This window comes from Chelonoidis abingdonii, chromosome 7, assembly GCF_003597395.2.
Source record: "Chelonoidis abingdonii isolate Lonesome George chromosome 7, CheloAbing_2.0, whole genome shotgun sequence".
In the NCBI taxonomy this organism is placed as follows: Eukaryota; Metazoa; Chordata; order Testudines; family Testudinidae; genus Chelonoidis; species Chelonoidis abingdonii.
The window spans coordinates 37,237,772-37,255,135 of record NC_133775.1 but is presented as its reverse complement, the minus strand read 5'-3'; the positions used below and the strand labels follow the sequence as shown (position 1 = coordinate 37,255,135).

The 17,364-nt window shown below is 41.0% G+C and overlaps 1 protein-coding gene across 3 annotated transcripts in view; it reads left to right on the top strand.

Moving 5' to 3' along the window:
- The window catches only part of DPYD (dihydropyrimidine dehydrogenase), a 594,472-nt gene that overhangs the window by 556,688 nt on the left and 20,420 nt on the right, over positions 1–17,364 (top strand). The window contains exon 22 of one of the 3 annotated variants that reach the window (XM_075067811.1): positions 115–218. The exons of the other annotated variants lie outside the window; for them this stretch is intronic. Coding sequence (XP_074923912.1) covers positions 115–168 — 54 coding nt within the window. The 3' untranslated portion in view covers positions 169–218. Of the gene's footprint in view, positions 1–114; positions 219–17,364 lie in introns of those variants that run through there. 3 annotated transcript variants of the gene reach the window in all.

The following is a 17,364-nucleotide window of genomic DNA, read 5'->3' as shown; positions in this document are numbered from 1 at the left end:
GGAAGCTTACCTATTTGTTGGTGTGTATTGAAGAAATTACCCAATTTTGTCTATGTGAAAATAAATATGAATCTGCTTTCTGATATTTTTTTTGCAATGTTTTACTTATTCTAGGAAAACACAGTTCATATAACCATGTTTTCCTCATCAAAAATGGTAGAAAAATAACTCAATTTAAAATACCGGAGATACAACCAGACTAGCAGGACTGGATGTGACGTGCTTCATCAGTTCAGAAGAGGCCAAAATTAGTGACCAAAAGTGAGTAGTATTCTATGGATAAACTGTCCCCACAGTTATCATCTGGAAAACAATTCCTCTCTAATAGATTAGTGCAGTCAATAAAATAGGAAAGTTCATGAACCCTAGTGATACAGTTTATGTTTTCAGAGGGACCTTTATAAGGGATTCTTTAGGAAAACAAATAAGCATGTTAGTAAAAAGCAAAGGAGCTTCCCTCTGCAGCTGGTTTGCGGTTGGGTTGGCAAAATGCACATTCGGATGGCTATGAGAGTGCTGCTGTTGGGGGTGCCCACTGCCCATATTTATGGAGTAGATTCAGAAGAATTAGGTGTGTATTGGTAAATATCAGTAAATGGCCATTTCACCAGACACGCACAAACCAGTTAAAATGTTTTAATTGATAAATGGCTTGAGAACTTATTACAGTTTGATTTTAGGATATGTACTTTCATGTGATGTTGACACTTTGTGTTTTAACAGTTATTATAGAGCCTTAATTTTTTTGAATCTCAGTGTCAACTGTCATTAATTTTCTGACCCCCCATAATTCCCCACAACTATGAAAATATAACCCGATAAAAACAAAAAGATTAAAAATAAGCATCAATATTATCCGTCAAAAGCAGAAAACAATAAAAATCTGATTCTGCCAAGCCTCGTTATGATGCTCTAAGCTCATTGGTGTGAGTGTTCTACTTCAGCTCCCAAGGTTTATTTGCACATTGCGCTTGACCCTGGAGTTATCTGGTCCATCTGAACGTCATATACTGCAACCTTCAAAAGGACCCATCTTTCTATAAATCCTGGATAACATATATTTGACCTCACTGAGATTTCATCTGAGGAGGTGCAACTGATTTTGTAGTCAAAGTCCTTGTACAACCCTAGCACTTACTTGCAGAGAATTAAACAGGGATCGGCAACTTTTGGCCCACGGCCCACCAGGGTAAGCCCCCTGACGGGTCAGGCCAATTTGTTTACCTGTTGCATCCAGGGGTTCGGCCTATCGCAGCTCCCACGGGCTGCGGTTGACCGCTCCAGGCCAATGCGGGCTGTGAGAAGAGGCCCGGGCCGAGGGATCCACAGCTAGTGATCCCAAAATGCGTTCCATGCATGCTACTGAAACTACAACTTAGATGCTCACTACAAGAAAGATGCTCACTACTGAGATGTACATACTGATTTCTTATCCAGAGTAGCCTTGCAGCATGAGAATACAGTAACTGAACAAGAATATGAGATCCCGAACCTGACAGAAATACAGAAAACACAGAAAGACCTAAAAGCATCAACAAAGTTGGTTATGTGCCATTTTCAAGCCAAGTACTAGAAATAATCTGAGATATAATACAAAACAAAGATCTACAAGCATTCCCATCCATCGTTCTGTCTAGATGGCCAGACATCAGAGAAGTCGTCCTATCTTGCTTCCCAAGAATACTGGAATTATCAAGATGAGTTGAGCATCCAAGATTGTATCATATGAAGACAGTTGAATCATAATACCTAGATCATTGAGATGGAAATTTTCTCAAGGATACATTGCAGCCGTTCTGGCATTAGAACCATATATCTGGAAAGCCAGAGACACTGTGTGCCGACCAAATGTGACCAAAGATATTGGAGACCTGATGAGCAGTTGTAATATACATGGGGAAATGCAGGCCAAGTAGCAAAAAGATATAATGAGAATACACAGAATCCCCAACAGATCTTGGAGCAGAGTGGCAATGCACCTTTTCACTGCAAACCACATAAACTACCTCATTATTGTAAACTTCTATTCAGATTTCTCGGAACTAGATGAACTGTCAGAACCCTACTGCAGTGACCATTGTAGACAAAGCAATGAAACATTTCAGCAGGCATGGTATCCCAAAGTCTGTAGTTTCAGACAACAGACCCCCGTTTACTTGCAGTAAGTTTGTGCAATTTTCCTGGGAATGGGAATTCAGTCATATTGCATCATCATCAACTAATTAAATGGCAAAGCTGAATCAGCATTTAAATTACTCAGACACTATTAAAGAGAGGTGCAAAAAGCAAAGAAAATATAAAGCAAGCCATCCTTACATGGAGAGATGCTTCACAGAAGTCAATAGTAGCTCAATACAACACTTGATGTCAAGACACCCAACCCTATAGTTCCAGCATCATTACAACCAGCAGTTGTAGAAGGAATAGCACACAAAAAGAGAGAGAGCTATGCAAAGGCCAAAGTTTACTGTGACCAACAGGCTAAAGACCTGCCAGAACTAGAACCTAGAGACCCTGTCAGAAGCAAACTATTTCTTCAGGATAATCATGCTCCTGGAAGCAGATTACATGTATTGAACAGATAAATCCTCAATCATATACTGTAGCAGTGAGTGGGCATATATTTTGCCAAAACTGCCAATATATGTGCCCTTTAAGACATAAACATAGACATGGAGGATGGTGAAATATGTGCTCCTCTGAGATTTGAGCAGCAGGACATGAAAAGAACACAGGTCAATGAGCAAACCAATTGATATCTAAACAGACTCTCAAAACACCATACCACCAGAAAAGCCAAGTACCAGGCAGTCTCTTGTTATCACAAGAAAGTTTCTCACTCACTCCAACATCAAAGTGCTTCCAAGGTATACATAAGCCTTTGCACAATAATAAGATGTGAAAGAAGAACCTGCCCAAACCCAGAGGAAAATCTTTAGTTGCCAAGCAACTTCTGAGTTAATCAATTAAAAAAGAGTTAATGTTAAGTTTGTTTATACACACACACACACACACACACACACACAGACTTGGCAGGGGGTCTAATAGAATGTTAAGTAGTAAAGAATGTTATGGGATTTGTGTTAAATTCTGCTATCTCAGCTAAATGTGACTAAAGTGATTTGATGATAAAGTTTCCTAATAGGAGTTCTATAGTATAAGAACTTAAAGAATTCTGTTTCAGGAAGTATTTTAGTGAGAGAACAGCATCTGTGGAGGAAAGAATAAAGCCTTAATGTTGCACTGTGTTGGCTGTCTCTCTTTTTCCACTTGAACACTGAAAAATGTCTGCCTGAGTCTACAGACAACCTGAAATGATAAAGCAGAGTTTCCAACTGTCCCACTTAATTTAGTGGGTTATTAATGATGAAACCTACTACTCTGGAGGCCCACAAATCAGAGGTGATTACTTAGTGTGTGACTTTCTGCTGCCACCTCATTGTGGCTCTGATGGAATGGCGTCAGTAGGGCTCCCGCACACACACTTACATAGTCTCTGCTTGGGTGGGTGATGTGTGACTTATCCTTCCTCCAAGATGCACCTCTGCTCACCTGAAGACAGAAGATGATGATTGAGAAAGGTAGAAGGCCCCAGCCTGCTCAGATAGGAGTGGTGGCATGGCCTCCACCGATCAGCTCTTGTGTGAATGGCTCCTGCCACTACCTCCTCAAGAGGAGTGGAGAGGAGATCATGATGTGGGGGTTAGAGCCATGCATTGCCTTAATCCAGCTTTGACGTTTAGGCCCTGCCTACCCCTAGCTCCTGAAATTGCCCTTTGGAACGCTTTGCTGCAGGGCACAAATTCAAGCAAGTCTTGATATCCATAGTGGCTATAGGTAAATATACCAGACCCTGTAAGATCTCTGTAAGATGTTAAAAAAAAAAGTCAGACATAGAAGACATGTTTCACCTGTAGAGAGATAAATTACATCAGCTGTGATCTTTGTAGAAGTAGTTTTATTGTACATAGCACTAACTTAGAGATGCTGTTCCCAGGAGAAGTAGCGAATTTGTTTTCCTGTTCGTCTTACAGCTGCAGTAGCCATGCATGATTTTTACAGAAGCTGTAGATTGAATCACTATAAATATCTGGCACAACCTCAAAAAGACAAATTACCTAAAGAAATAAAAATCATTTCATTTTTTACAATTTAAATGAAGATGTGTTTTAAAATACTATGTTTTTTAATATACAGTCACTACAGGACTCCTATGATCACTCATCCAAAATAAAGGGTATTATTTAGGAGCTATTTGAATGCTGACAAGCTGAAAACATGTCTTCTTCTTTTAAACAATACAAAAAAATGTACATTCTGGGCTAAATTCTGCTTTTCAATGTGTAACTATAACTCCAGTAATGCAGTCTGCTGGAGCCATGCATGCATACCTATGGCCCTGATCCTCCAGACTCTTACACAGGTCCTGAACCTTAAGCATATGAGTAGTCCCATTGAAATCAATGGGAGTAGTCGTTTAAATTTCAGCCTGTGTGTCACTGTTTGCAGGATTAGGGCAGAAATTATTTTTCTTACACATATACACCTCTATCCTGATATAACGTGACCCAATATAACACAAATTTGGATATAACGTGGTAAAGCAGTGCTCTGGGGTGGGCAGAGCTGCACACCCTGGCGGATCAAAGCAAGTTAGCTATAACATGGTTTCACCTATAACACGGTAAGATTTTTTGGCTCCCAAGGACAGCGTTATATCGAAGTAGAGGTGTACATTGTTTTCTGTGTCATGCATATGGCTATTTCTTGCATGAAATACTTCAGTGAGCACACATCACAAAGCAAATTAGAAAGCAAACGTTTATATATTGTGGCAAACAACCAATGCTACTATGGCGGGTACCATGCTTTCTCTTGGTGGGCTGGGTAGGGGCGCCGCCCCGTGTCCCTGTTCTTGGGTGCCAAGGGCTCCGCTAGTGCCCCAGGCAGGTGGGAGAGGAGGGAAGCAAGGAAGGGGTCAGGGTCCGCTCCCTACTCTGAGTCCCAGCCTCTTCAGCTCCACGGGCTTCTTACCTTCTTGCCCTTTGGGTAGGGTTACCCTCGGACCTTGATGCTGGGGGAGTCTCCCTGCTCAGCTTGGGCAGGGTTTCCTTTTCTCTAATCCTCTGGTCTTCCAGTTCACAGCAATATTTCTCCAAACTCTAGTCATCTCTCTTTCTTCCCCTGTCTGACTGAACCGGGGGTGAGGGGGTATTAGCTCTCTGCCAGGGCCTTAATTGGCTACAGGTGCTCCAATTGACCTGTAGTAACCTTTCCCTAGTCTACAGGGAACCAGGCAATGATCAACCCCGGGGTTTATATACCCTGCTCCCACTGCTCCCTGGCCCTGCTGTATCATGATATGTTAATTATTTATACTTAAGCAGTGCATGTCCAATAGCTAAGAGAATGGCCTAATATAATAGCAGTCTGAAAATGAAGAAAGTGAGCCTGTTTACATGCCTGCATAACTGTGTACACAAATCTGTAGTCAACTAATGAAATATTCAAAACTCATCTCACAGCTATTATAGTAATTGAAAATGTAACTTTTTTGGAATGCGCACAAATGTATGCATGTTATATATATTTTCTGACTCTATAACTTTTGTAATGGGTTATGGTTATTTTATTCAGGAGAAGTTTTATATAATTATTTTAAATGGTGTGTAGATTATTTCTCATCAGATCTGTTAAGAAGTTTTAAGAAATGTAAATTAATCAAGATGGCATTTTGTGTGCAGTTTTATAGCAGCCTTTAGCCCAATAACTATCATTTAGACAAAAATTGTAATGAACTTGAAAATATGCTTATTTCACTAAATAGTTTATTCTTCTTCATTTTTTTTGTTTTGCTCAAAAATTGATCATTTTAGTTCAAATAAGGATATTTCCTAGCCAAAAAATTGCAGAAACCAAGCAAACAATTGCTTCAACAGTTCATATTTTATATGAACTATCAAAATAGCCAATTATGTCAATTTCCCCAGGAAACCAATTTTTGAGGGTCATAAAATTGCCCACATGAAACAACAACAAAAATCATGGGAAAATGTTTACCGTCTTCTCTCAATTCCGCTCCCACTGACTTCAGTGGGATTTCTGACTGGACAGAGACTATTGGACTCGCCGCTAAATGTCATTCTGAGGGCTTAATTCTGCATGACTGTTAGCATAAAATGTAGATGAGGTCAGATAATCAATTGATGATTAAAATCACCATATTGTCTAGTTTGTACTTTAAAGACTTTAAAAGACAATGGTAACCGCCTCAGTCTTAACCATAAGGGTTGTTGTTTACACTAGGACTCTTTTGTCTGCAGTGAATATTTTACATTTAAATTAGAAATCTGTAAAGTAGAGGTAGAAGGATTACTGTGTATGAGAGATGAATAAGGAGAAGCATTACTGCCTGTGCAGTAAACAGGATAAGTACAGCAGTTTATCCAGCATAAGAGATGGATTACAATGATTCTGAAGTGGAAGAAGGTTTACTTAGGAATTATTGGCAACGGTTTGCATTTAAATAGTCTATTAGTATTATGTTATATTTAGAGAGAGAGAGAGAGAGAAAGAGAGAGAAAGTTATATAATCTACCAGAAAAAAGTGGAGTTAAATTCTAGATATGCTGTGGTGGTTTGGTGTTTACAATGTCTCCAGATCCATAATAATCTGGGCCAAATTATTTCCCTATGCAAAAAAATAAATAAAAATTTAAAAAGCCATACACATTCAGGGAGGAGGAAACGATGCCATGGTCCCCTGGTGGAGTTTCCACCAGATTATTCTTTAAAGTTGAAATGGTACAGTCTCCCTCAACCACATACAAGTCTTATCTACACCAGGGAACATATCTGTCACTGAACCTAGATTATCACTAGCTAGATTTGTAGCTATACTATGTTCAGCAGTAGTCCAACTGTTCTTGACACCCCAGTCAGCCATGGATTCTTTGTCTAGTGTAGTCAAATCCATACGGAATGGCCCTCAGAACCTGTGGATATCACGAGGTCTGTGAGAGGCCCAGGGATATCTATATAGATGCTCTCCACTGCCTCAGTCCTCTTGCTCCCTTGACAGAATGGTTCTGGTCAGCTGTACTGACAAGGTTTCTGCTGAAAGAGGACCTCCATGCAAAAGTTAATACATTTTGAAATTGTGTTAACTTTTGTATGGATTCTCAGATTTCTGGGGGAAGAAAACTGGTCCTCCCCAGTCTTGCTTTCACACAGCTTCATGATTGTGCAGCATGCGCTTCATGGATCCAGGGACAGGGCATTATGATGTATCAAAGTCAACTTGCCTCCACTTTGTGCAGCCACAGTGAGATTGCACATATGGATGACTTCCCGACCCCTCCCCATATGCAGATCTTTGGGAAAGATTTGGGGCCAGGCTGCTGCTGCATCAACTCAAGGGCAGGAAACGGTCACCAGAAGCGACCCAACCTGAGCCCAAGAGGGTGGGGTTATTTTCCGATCCAATCCAATTGTGAAACATAATTATGTCCCACTGGATTTGGGTCAGGTTACAGAGCTCTATCGCAACTATCATTGGCGTACATGAACTGCCCAGAGATGATGTTCAGTAGGTCATTGGTGAGCACATTAAATAAAGTTGGTGCCAGCATTGAGCCTTACAGGAGTCCATTCTTCTGGAATCTCTATGGTAATATGTTCTCGTGATCACCCTTCAGGGGAAACTAAAACTCCTACCAGCTAAACAAATCTACTGGATCCCAGTTATTGTGGGCCCAGACAAGGAAATTTCATGATTGATGATGCTCCAATTAGATCTGGCAGTATCAGCATGGGTGTGTGTCTTTTGCCAATAGACATAAAGACAATAAACTCTGATTTACCACTTCCATATTGTAATTGGTCTGAAGCCTGTTTGGAAAGGGCCCAGAATACTCACAGATATTAGGTGCTGCTGGACTTAATAAATTACCATCTTCTCAGTAAATTTGCCTCAGAAGGGGAAGGTTAAAGCCATGACAGTGGTTGGTTTTATAAGGGTGTCCATCACTGTGGTATCTAAACATCAGGATTAATGGCCAGGGTAGCAGGTAGGGCAGTCAAAAGTGTATAGTAATTATTAGAGGGGTAGCCGTGTTTGTCTGGATCGGTAAAAGCAGCAAAGAGTCCTGTGGCACCTTATAGACTAACAGACATATTGGAGCATGAGCTTTTGTGGGTGAAGGACATAAATCCACACCGTGTAGAGGCCAAGCATAGGAGTTTATTACACACAGCGCTAGCGGAGTGTCACCTGGCTTATTGGGCTCAGAGACACTGTCAATCAATTGATTACAGTCAAATATATAGATTTTCCATGGGCGGAGGAAAGTGACGGGGTAGGCAGTTCCACACACCGGGATAGGTTTTGCAGCAAAACAAGATAGCACATTAGCCAATGGTTAAAAGGTTACATAGTGTCTCTGCCCATGGTCTCAAGTTAACAAGTTAACATTTAATTAATACTTTGATAAAATGTTATTAGTGTAAAATATATATATTGAATTCTGATTTGGGGCCCATAGGAATGGAGCAACTCCTTTGATTGTCCACCAGGTACATTCCTAGGGGTTAAAGCAAAGAAACAGTGAAAGTATATGACAATAAAGATTGTCCCCTTTATGTCTTAAGGCAAGCACTGGTCCCTGGGAAGGGAGGTGGAAGGATGTCATATCTTAAACTGACATGTGCCAACTTTTCATAAACTCAAGGTTGCATCTGTGGGAAGAACGTTCCCTACAGAAGAGACTGACACAATAGGAACAGGGATCCTTTGTTCAATTGGCAACTCTGAATAAGACACAATTATTTAGTTCTTAGCTCCAACATCTGGCAATTTGCTGACCAGGCCTATTTTAGCAAAACAAGATTATCTGTTTACCCAGCTTTCTCTGAACTAATCACTGTTTGCTAGGCCTCTGGCCTCTTGACCAAACTCTGGACTTTGGGTCTGAGAAAGAGCTGGCAGAATCCATATACCAGGTTGTTATATAAAATGCACATGGATTTTAACCCTTCAGTGGGTGAATACCCACGTCATTGGATGCATGTAGTGGAAATTGCCAGGGGCAGGAATATATATGCAAGCAAGAAGCAGGCTAGAGATAACGAGAGAGGGAGGATGAGGCCCTCTTCTAGCGGTTGAGGTGTGAAAAGCAAGGGAGGAGAAACTGCTTTCATAGTTGGCTAGCCATTCATAGTCTTTGTTTAATTCTGAGCTGATGGTGTCAAATTTGCAGATGAAGTGGAGCTCAACAGTTTCTCTTTGAAGTCTGGTCCTGATTATTGTTTTTCACTGGGCAGTGCAGTTTACCACATCAATAACACCAGCACATAAGCTTTGTATGCATACGGGTAGTACGTATCCCATCCAAAAAATTTTGAACACTGGGTTAATGGATTTTTTTTTTTAGGTACAAATAAATGATAACCTAGTATTTACACAAAGCTTACCCAATTCTAAAGCACAATTGATCTGTGTTTATTGAAAGAAACCAGTTGAATACTGTTGTGTTTGCTAGCCTGTCAGGTATTTATTAATAAACATTCTGCTGTCATCTTTGTTACAATGCTGCTTAGCTGACAGAATTTCATTAGCATAAATGGGTGGAGAGTCCTTTTCTTACATATCCAACAAACTAGAGACAAAGTGCCTGCCAATATTTTAATTTCTTTTTCATGTTCTGGTTAGAGAGTGAGAAGAATGCTTTCACTCCACAGTGTCATGAATATGATAATCTATGGAAATCACAGAAAGCAGGTACTTAAGTTAAGCACATACTGTACTACAGGAATCCCAGATGAATTCAAGTCTCTTCTGTTTAGAGAAGATGTTGTTGTCTATTAAATGACAGATTGCCAGATGTTCATGAAGTAGCACAGTAATGTGCTCAAATCTTTATCTTCTCCTCCTCCTACCCCGCATCCCCCTTGAAGGTAATACTTTTGCATCCATGTTATTAAAGCTTTTGATTGTAAGTACAGAAGTTTGCTATGTTAACTCCTTTTTTTCTCTAATGAATATTGCATGCAAAAGAAACTTTATGCTGTCGAACATAAAGCTTTTGCTGCACTCCAGCAACCAGGAATCCTAAAATCTTTCACTTTTCTCAATATAAAGTGGTGTAAAAACAAAATAGGTGAGTCACAACAGTGAGAAGAACTTGCTAGTGATGTCTAACTCATGGAGAAAATGCTGGCAATGATTGAAAAGTGGAATAAAAGAGAATAATTCTATGCAGTTATTTAAAATAGCAGCTATGGCACCCATGCACAAAAGTGGTGCTATACACATCATCATGAGACCATGGTAATGTGCTTTCCTAAAATACATACTAATGTGGCATTTAGTCTTGTGTCCAGGTCTCAGAATTGTAGCGGATAGGGGTGAGCTCACCTGCTTGTGATAAACATGGCTTAGCGAACAGACAAAATGGTGTCCACACAACGTTTAGAGAATAGAGTTACAAGAAACAGGTATTTGAGGAGCAGTTGTATAGTATTTGGAAAGCAAAAGTGAAAAAGCAGATAAAACAAAGGTACAAAGAGAAAACCCAAAGAATAACAAAATAACTAAAAGGCAAAATACTGTGTACAGAATTTCAGAATGCCTTTTCTTCTGTCTTTTATTTTGAAAGTAATTTCTTCCTCCATGAGGAGAGTAGTCTAAATGAAGATTCAGCGCAGAGAAATAGAACAATGAGAGTGTGTGAATTGCTGAATTGAGAGGGACACATTTTCTGCTCTGCCCAATACTGCTTGGCATCATAGGGGTAAGGAGCTTGCAAAGGAGCTGTTTGCAGCACTATGCTGGTCCTGGCTGGGACATTGCTTAGACCAGCTTTGGGGATCTAGTCTAAAGCACCTGATTGTTGCTCCAAGGAGCTATCAGTTGGAGATTGCTGAAGAGCAGCATGCTCCTGCCATGCCTCCATGACTTGCCTCCTGCACATTTCCTATGCTTATTTGAGGCTGGGGATGGCTTGTATGAGCTGGCTATGCTGACCCTGCACAAACTCTTCTGCCAGGTGGATGACATCTCTATTCTGTGGGAGTCCCCAGCTGGGGTAATTCAGCCAGTTGATGGTCCTTCTCCACTGCCAGACAAAAGGGCCACAGCTTTTAAGAGAATCTAGTCCAAAAGAATAAGAATTAGTATTAATCAGTTTCATTTCTTTCATTGTCATTGATATTTGGTGTTCATTAGTTGTCCACTTTATGAGCTTAGCAAGAAAAGGCCATGCAAAATGTTGTGTATGCACAATATGTCATTTTCAAAGGCTCAGAAATCTGATCCAACAAAACCACTTTTCACTAGAACTCTCAAAGACACTTTGGCCTGGTCTACACTATGAGTTTATCTCAAATTTAGCAGAGTTAAACCGAATTAACACTGCACCCATCCACACAACGAAGCCCTTTACTTCAATATAAAGGGCTCTTAATATCAATATCCATACTCTTCCCTGACAAGGGGAGTAGCGCTGAAATTGGTATTGCCATTTCGGATTAGGGTTAGTCTGGCCACAATTCAAAGGTATTGGCCTCCGGGAGCTATCCAACAGTGCACCATTGTGACCGCTCTGGACAGCAATCTGAACTTGGATGCACTGGCCAGGTAGACAGGAAAAGCCCTGCAAACTTTTGAATTTCACTTCCTGTTTGCCCAGAGTGGAGTGCTGATCAGCACAGGTGACCGTGCAGTTCCAGAATCAAAAAAGAGCTCCAGCATGGACCATACGGGAGCTACAAAATCTGATCTCTGTATGGGGAGATGAATCTGTTCTATCAGAGCTCCGTTTCAAAAGACGAAATGCCAAAACATTTGAAAAAATCTCCAAGGCCATGATGGACAGAGGCCACAACAGGGACTCAACACAATGCTGTGTGAAACTTAAGGAGCTGAAACAAGCGTACCAGAAAGCCAAAGAATCAAATGGACGCTCATGGAGGGAGGGGTGACTGACGACTGTAGCTATCCCACAGTTCCCGCAGTCTCCAAAAACCATTTGAATTCTGGGCTGAGCTTCCAAAGCCTGAAGGGTCAAAAACATTGTCGCGAGTGGTTCAGGGTATATGTCATCGGCTCGCCCCCCTCGTGAAAGCAAATGGAAAAAAATCATTTCTCACCTTTTTTTCAATGTCACCGTATGTCTACTGGATGCTGCTGGCAGATGCGGTGCTACAGCACTACACAGCAGCTTCCCCTTGCCTTGCCTTGCAGATGGCAGACGGTACAGTATGACTGATATCCATCATTGTCGTCCTGTGGGTGCTCCTGGCTGGCTTCAGTAAGGTCATCCAGGGGCGCCTGGGCAAAAAAGGGAATGACTCCAGGTCATTCTTTTCTTTAAGTTTTGTCTAATGGCGATTCAGGCCTGCCTGGAATACCATGGCTGCTCTCCCAGTCAGCAGCACCGCACGGTTGCGCCTACCCCACCCTACTCCTTGCTACCAAGGCTCACAATCAGATACTTAGACCTCTACATTTTGCTGCAAATAAAAATATGAAGCTGCTGTTTAGAACTGTCCCCCAACATACATATCCTGTGACATTTTGTATTTTATCAGTGTCAACCAAAGGCCTACACACAAATAGAGATTCAGTCCTGCCTGTGCTTCTATCCTAGTGCTTAGCACAGATTCTCATTTTCAGCTATAGGCTGAGCAAGTGCAGAATGGTGGTTCACTCTACTTCGCTGTAAGCCAACCGCCCTTCCCTCCCCACTTTGATCTCTGCTTGCAGAGGCAATAAAGTCAGTGTTGTTTCTTATTCATGCATTCTTTATTACTTCATCACACAATTGGGGGGGTAACTGCCACAGTAGCCCATGAGGGGTGGGGAGGAGGGAAGCAACGGGTGAGGTTGTTGTAGGGGCACCCTCTGGAATGGCATGTGGCTCATCATTTCTGCTGGATGTCTGGGGTTCTGACCCAGAGCGGCTGTTTGCCTCTCTGGTTCTTTAGTAGACTTGCCTGATAGTCTAGGCGGGACTGACTCTCCATTAGACAAAACTTAAAGAAGAGAATGACCTGGGGAGTCATTCCCATTTTTGTCCAGGCGCCCCCAACCAACCTTACCAAGGCCAGCCAGGAGCATCCATGACAGCAGCAGACGGTACAGTATGATTGGTAACCATCATTGCCAACTTGCAAAGCAACAGATAGTACAGTAAAGCTGGTAACCATCTTTGCTAACTTGCAAAAGGCAAGGGGATGCTGCTGTGCAGCACTGCAGCACTGCGTCTCTCAGCAGCATCCAGTAGACATACGGTGACAGTGAAAAAAGGCTGAATGGTCTCCATGGTTGCCGTGCTATGGCATCTGCCCGGGAAATCCAGGGAAAAGGGTGCGAAATGATTGTCTGCCGTTGCTTTCATGGAGGGAGGATTGACTGATGACATTTACCCATAAACACCTGTGACAAATTTTTGGCCCCATCAGGCATTGGGATCTCAACCCAGAATTCCAATGGGTGAGGGAGACTGTGGGAACTATGGCATAGCTACCCACAGTGCAATGCTCTAGAAGTCGACGCTAGCCTCGGTACATGGACGCACACTGCCAAATTAATGTCCTTAGTGTGGCCGCATGCACTCGACTTTATACAATCTGTTTCCAAAAATCGATTTCTGTAAAATCAGACTAATTCCGTAGTGTAGACATACCCTTTGCCTCAATGACAACTCTTCTTGTGACAAATTACAACTTTCTACCCATAGCTCTTTTGGCATAACAGCTTTTTCCAAAAACATCATAAAGCTGTTTTTATACTGGGAAACGTGTCTGTTTTCATGTTCTTCCTTCTTGGAAATAATGCAACCACTTTTTGTCACATTTTCTGGAGAGGCGGGAGGGAAATCATCTTAAGGCAGACATCAAGCCAGGAAAAATTTTACCATGAAGGGCAAATGTTTTTGAAAGTTAAGAGAGTCTGGAAATGGGGTTAGAATGGAAAATATTATGCAGTCTTAATTATCGTTAAGGTCCAGCGTACTATGCAACATGTTAGACTTAAATCATGTGGTAAGGACTCTAGATTTATGCAACCATCTTAAATGCGCGTTGCCTTGAAGAAAACACCCTAGGAGGTTTTCAAAAGCAGCTGGAGGAAACAATAAAACTGAAACCAGGTTCTCTGGGAACAATTTGTGCATCTAGCATACAAAGTTTTCCACATGATCAAGTGGGAGACAGACAATTTTAAAAACTTTGTGCTGTGATCCACGCAAACCTGATTTACATTTTAATGAATCCCCAGGTGGGGGCAGCTGCCTAACTAGTTGAAATTTTAATGGGTCCCATGGCTGCCTGCCCTTCTGCTCCAAGTTTATTTGCCCACAGCCTTTCCTAACTCCTGGTCCTCCAGTAACTTTCTCCCCAAAGCTGCCCTATCTGGTCAAGAATCCCCATATCTCCAGCTTGCTTAGCTTTCTCTCCCACAGCTGCCTATCTCACTAAGCTCCCAAAGCCAGGCAGAACCTTCACAGTTGCAGATCTGCTAAGAATCACAGGGGGAAACCCTGCTCTTTTACACGTCCACAGGTAAGATAGGTGTTTGTGGAGCCAGTGCAGTCAAGATCAGTTGAACCCCCGCCTGTAAGAAGGTGGCCAGATGTGCTGGCCAGATGTGTTTTCTTGCAGCTCTCATGAAGGAAACAGAATTTCCGTTCTCTGCTTCCCACTCTGTCCTTTCAACAACTGCATTGTAGGAGCAGTTGCAGAGGACTCAGTGAGGGAAAGCACTCAACAAAGCAACAGGCAGGCAGAAAAGCAAATTGGCAGGGAGAGAGACTCAAGAACCAGAGAAGGCAGCATTTTGGTTGATTTATAGAGCGCTGCCAGTGATTTATGTGGTGACTTTACAGAGAGAAGATTTATATAGCCATTTGCATAGCGATGTAATTGCAAAGTATGGGGGACTGTGTTCCTGTAGTTGTCACTACCACTCCCATACATTTTTCTCTTTAAAACCATGTGGACTGTTTCTGCTATTCTAGTATTTCAGCAGATGTCATGCTTTTATTTCTTTGGTTGTCATGCTCTCTCTCACCAGTTTTGCTATATGCAGCAGTAATGTGTACACTTGAAAAAATATAAAATATACTAAATAAGACAACTTGACTTCAATTCTGCTTCCAGATATGTGAGATGCATTACTGGGTATCATGTAAAATCATTTAGAACTTATGAGTGCACAGGGTGAATTTACAAAATGAATGGCCATGTGCCTGCATATCTAAGAGCAAGACCCACATGTAATGGAGATTGGATAAATGAAGTTATGTCTGACATGGAAAATGTCTTCAGTCATGACAGAAAAAGTTTTTTTAAAGAGCTCTGACTGACCCCTCCTCCCCCTAAATCACCAGATGTTTACAGACTGCTTATATAAATTTGAGGTCTTTCCTCTACTGTTCCCTATTAGAATCCTATTTATGAAAATAATTATTTTTCAGTGTTCTTTTTATATTAAGAAAATATGAGTAGGATACAAATATACCAGATACAGCACAGTTCTTTAAAATGTGGTTATTTTTATTTGTATTATAATGGCACCTAGAGGTCCCAGCTGAACTCAGGGCACACTTGTACTCGTTATTGTACATGTGCACATAGCAAGAGACTGTTCCAGCCTTCATGAGCTTATAATCTAAACAGACAAGATGTGACATAGAAGCACAGAGAGGTGAAATGATTTGCCCAAGGCAAATCCTTTGCTGGTGCCTGGAGCCAGCCCTGGCCCAAGGTTACGCAGTGGGTCACTGGCAGAATTGGGAATAAAATCTGGATCTTCTGACTCTCAGTCCAGTGCGCTGTCCACTAGATCATGGTCCCTCCTCTCCATTTAGGCTACTTGCTACTTCTCCTGTCAACATTATGGCCATTTAAAATGTAAGATACTCACTGCCTTTTATTATTAGGGAACAGGCACTTTTTCTAGTTCATAATATGCTCGATTACCTTTAGATTGAGCCATGAATACATTATAATCAAAACAAACTTATTCACCTTAAAGCTTTGCTGGCTTAAGGTTTCATTGTTGATTCATTAGGTTGTCAGTTCTCTATTGACAGTGTAATGCTTTTTATATCTGGATAGAGACAGTTTTAGTGCGAGATACGGTTATCTTTAAATGAGCAGGATTTAGCTTCTCTGGTGAGAACAAATTCATCAATGATGAATCCCTATAGAAACTACTGAAACAGAAATCACAGTGCTGCTAGAGACTTGCACAGTTCATCAGTTACAATGCAGCTTGTGGAAGTCTTCAACAAGAAGTTTTTCCTTTCTTTAAAAATATACAGCATGATACTTCCAGTGTCTTGTTTTCTATGGCAGTTGCAATCTTACAGTATGAAAATAATGAACTGAGATTTTGAATATCTTCTACTGTCCTTTTTTATCACCCCTTTTCCCCCACTGATGATACATTCTACCGCAGAAATAAACTATCTACAGAGGCAGCAATATGTTCTAACTGATCTGTTAAGTCTAGTGATTGCACTTCCATGAAACAATTCAAATATTCACACTGAATCTTTTTTTCTGTGCAGGTATAAATGTAAAAAATATCCTGATCTGTAAGGAGTTTAGTTACATTTTAACTTTGGAAATTTAAAAAAAAACATATATTCAAGAAATCTTGGGAGAGATTTCAAAAACACCCAAGGGATTTAGGAGCACAAGACCAACTGAATGTGCTTTCAGTGAGATTTGTGTTCCTAATACCTTGTGTGCTTTTCAGAATCTCCCCTCTAAGTGAAGTGACAGCTTTTAATGAAACCACCATCTTAATATCCAAGTTTCCAGTAGCTAATTCAACAGCTCCATTTTTAGCATATCTAATAATTCAGTTCAATAAAAAATTGCATACTGCCTCACATAGCATTCCAAGCCAAGCTGTCTGAAATGAAAGCACTGAAAGATCAACAGTCTTATCACATTTCTGACTGTCTGTACACTATTTGCAAGAGAAACCCTCTATAAACCCCTTCCTGAGCTACACAGTCAGGTGTTATTTATAGTTAAAGAAATACTAATTTTACTCTCTCAGAATATTAGCAAAAGTAGTCTTTTCAGATGGAAATTGTCTCTGGCTGACTGGGGAAAAAATCTATCATAAATCATGTTTGATAAAATTTGGTTTATCTGTTGTGAGTTACCACAGGCCCTAAACTGAAATGATCCATTTTTCCTTTTAATATTTAACACAGCAGAAGAAACATCCTCATGGCAGGAGTGAAATTAGACCCATTTCAAAATGGCCTCTATCCATTCTACCCAGCACCTATGTAAATTGTAATGTTTGAAACTTTCCATGTCAAAACTGACTTGTGCGTTTGT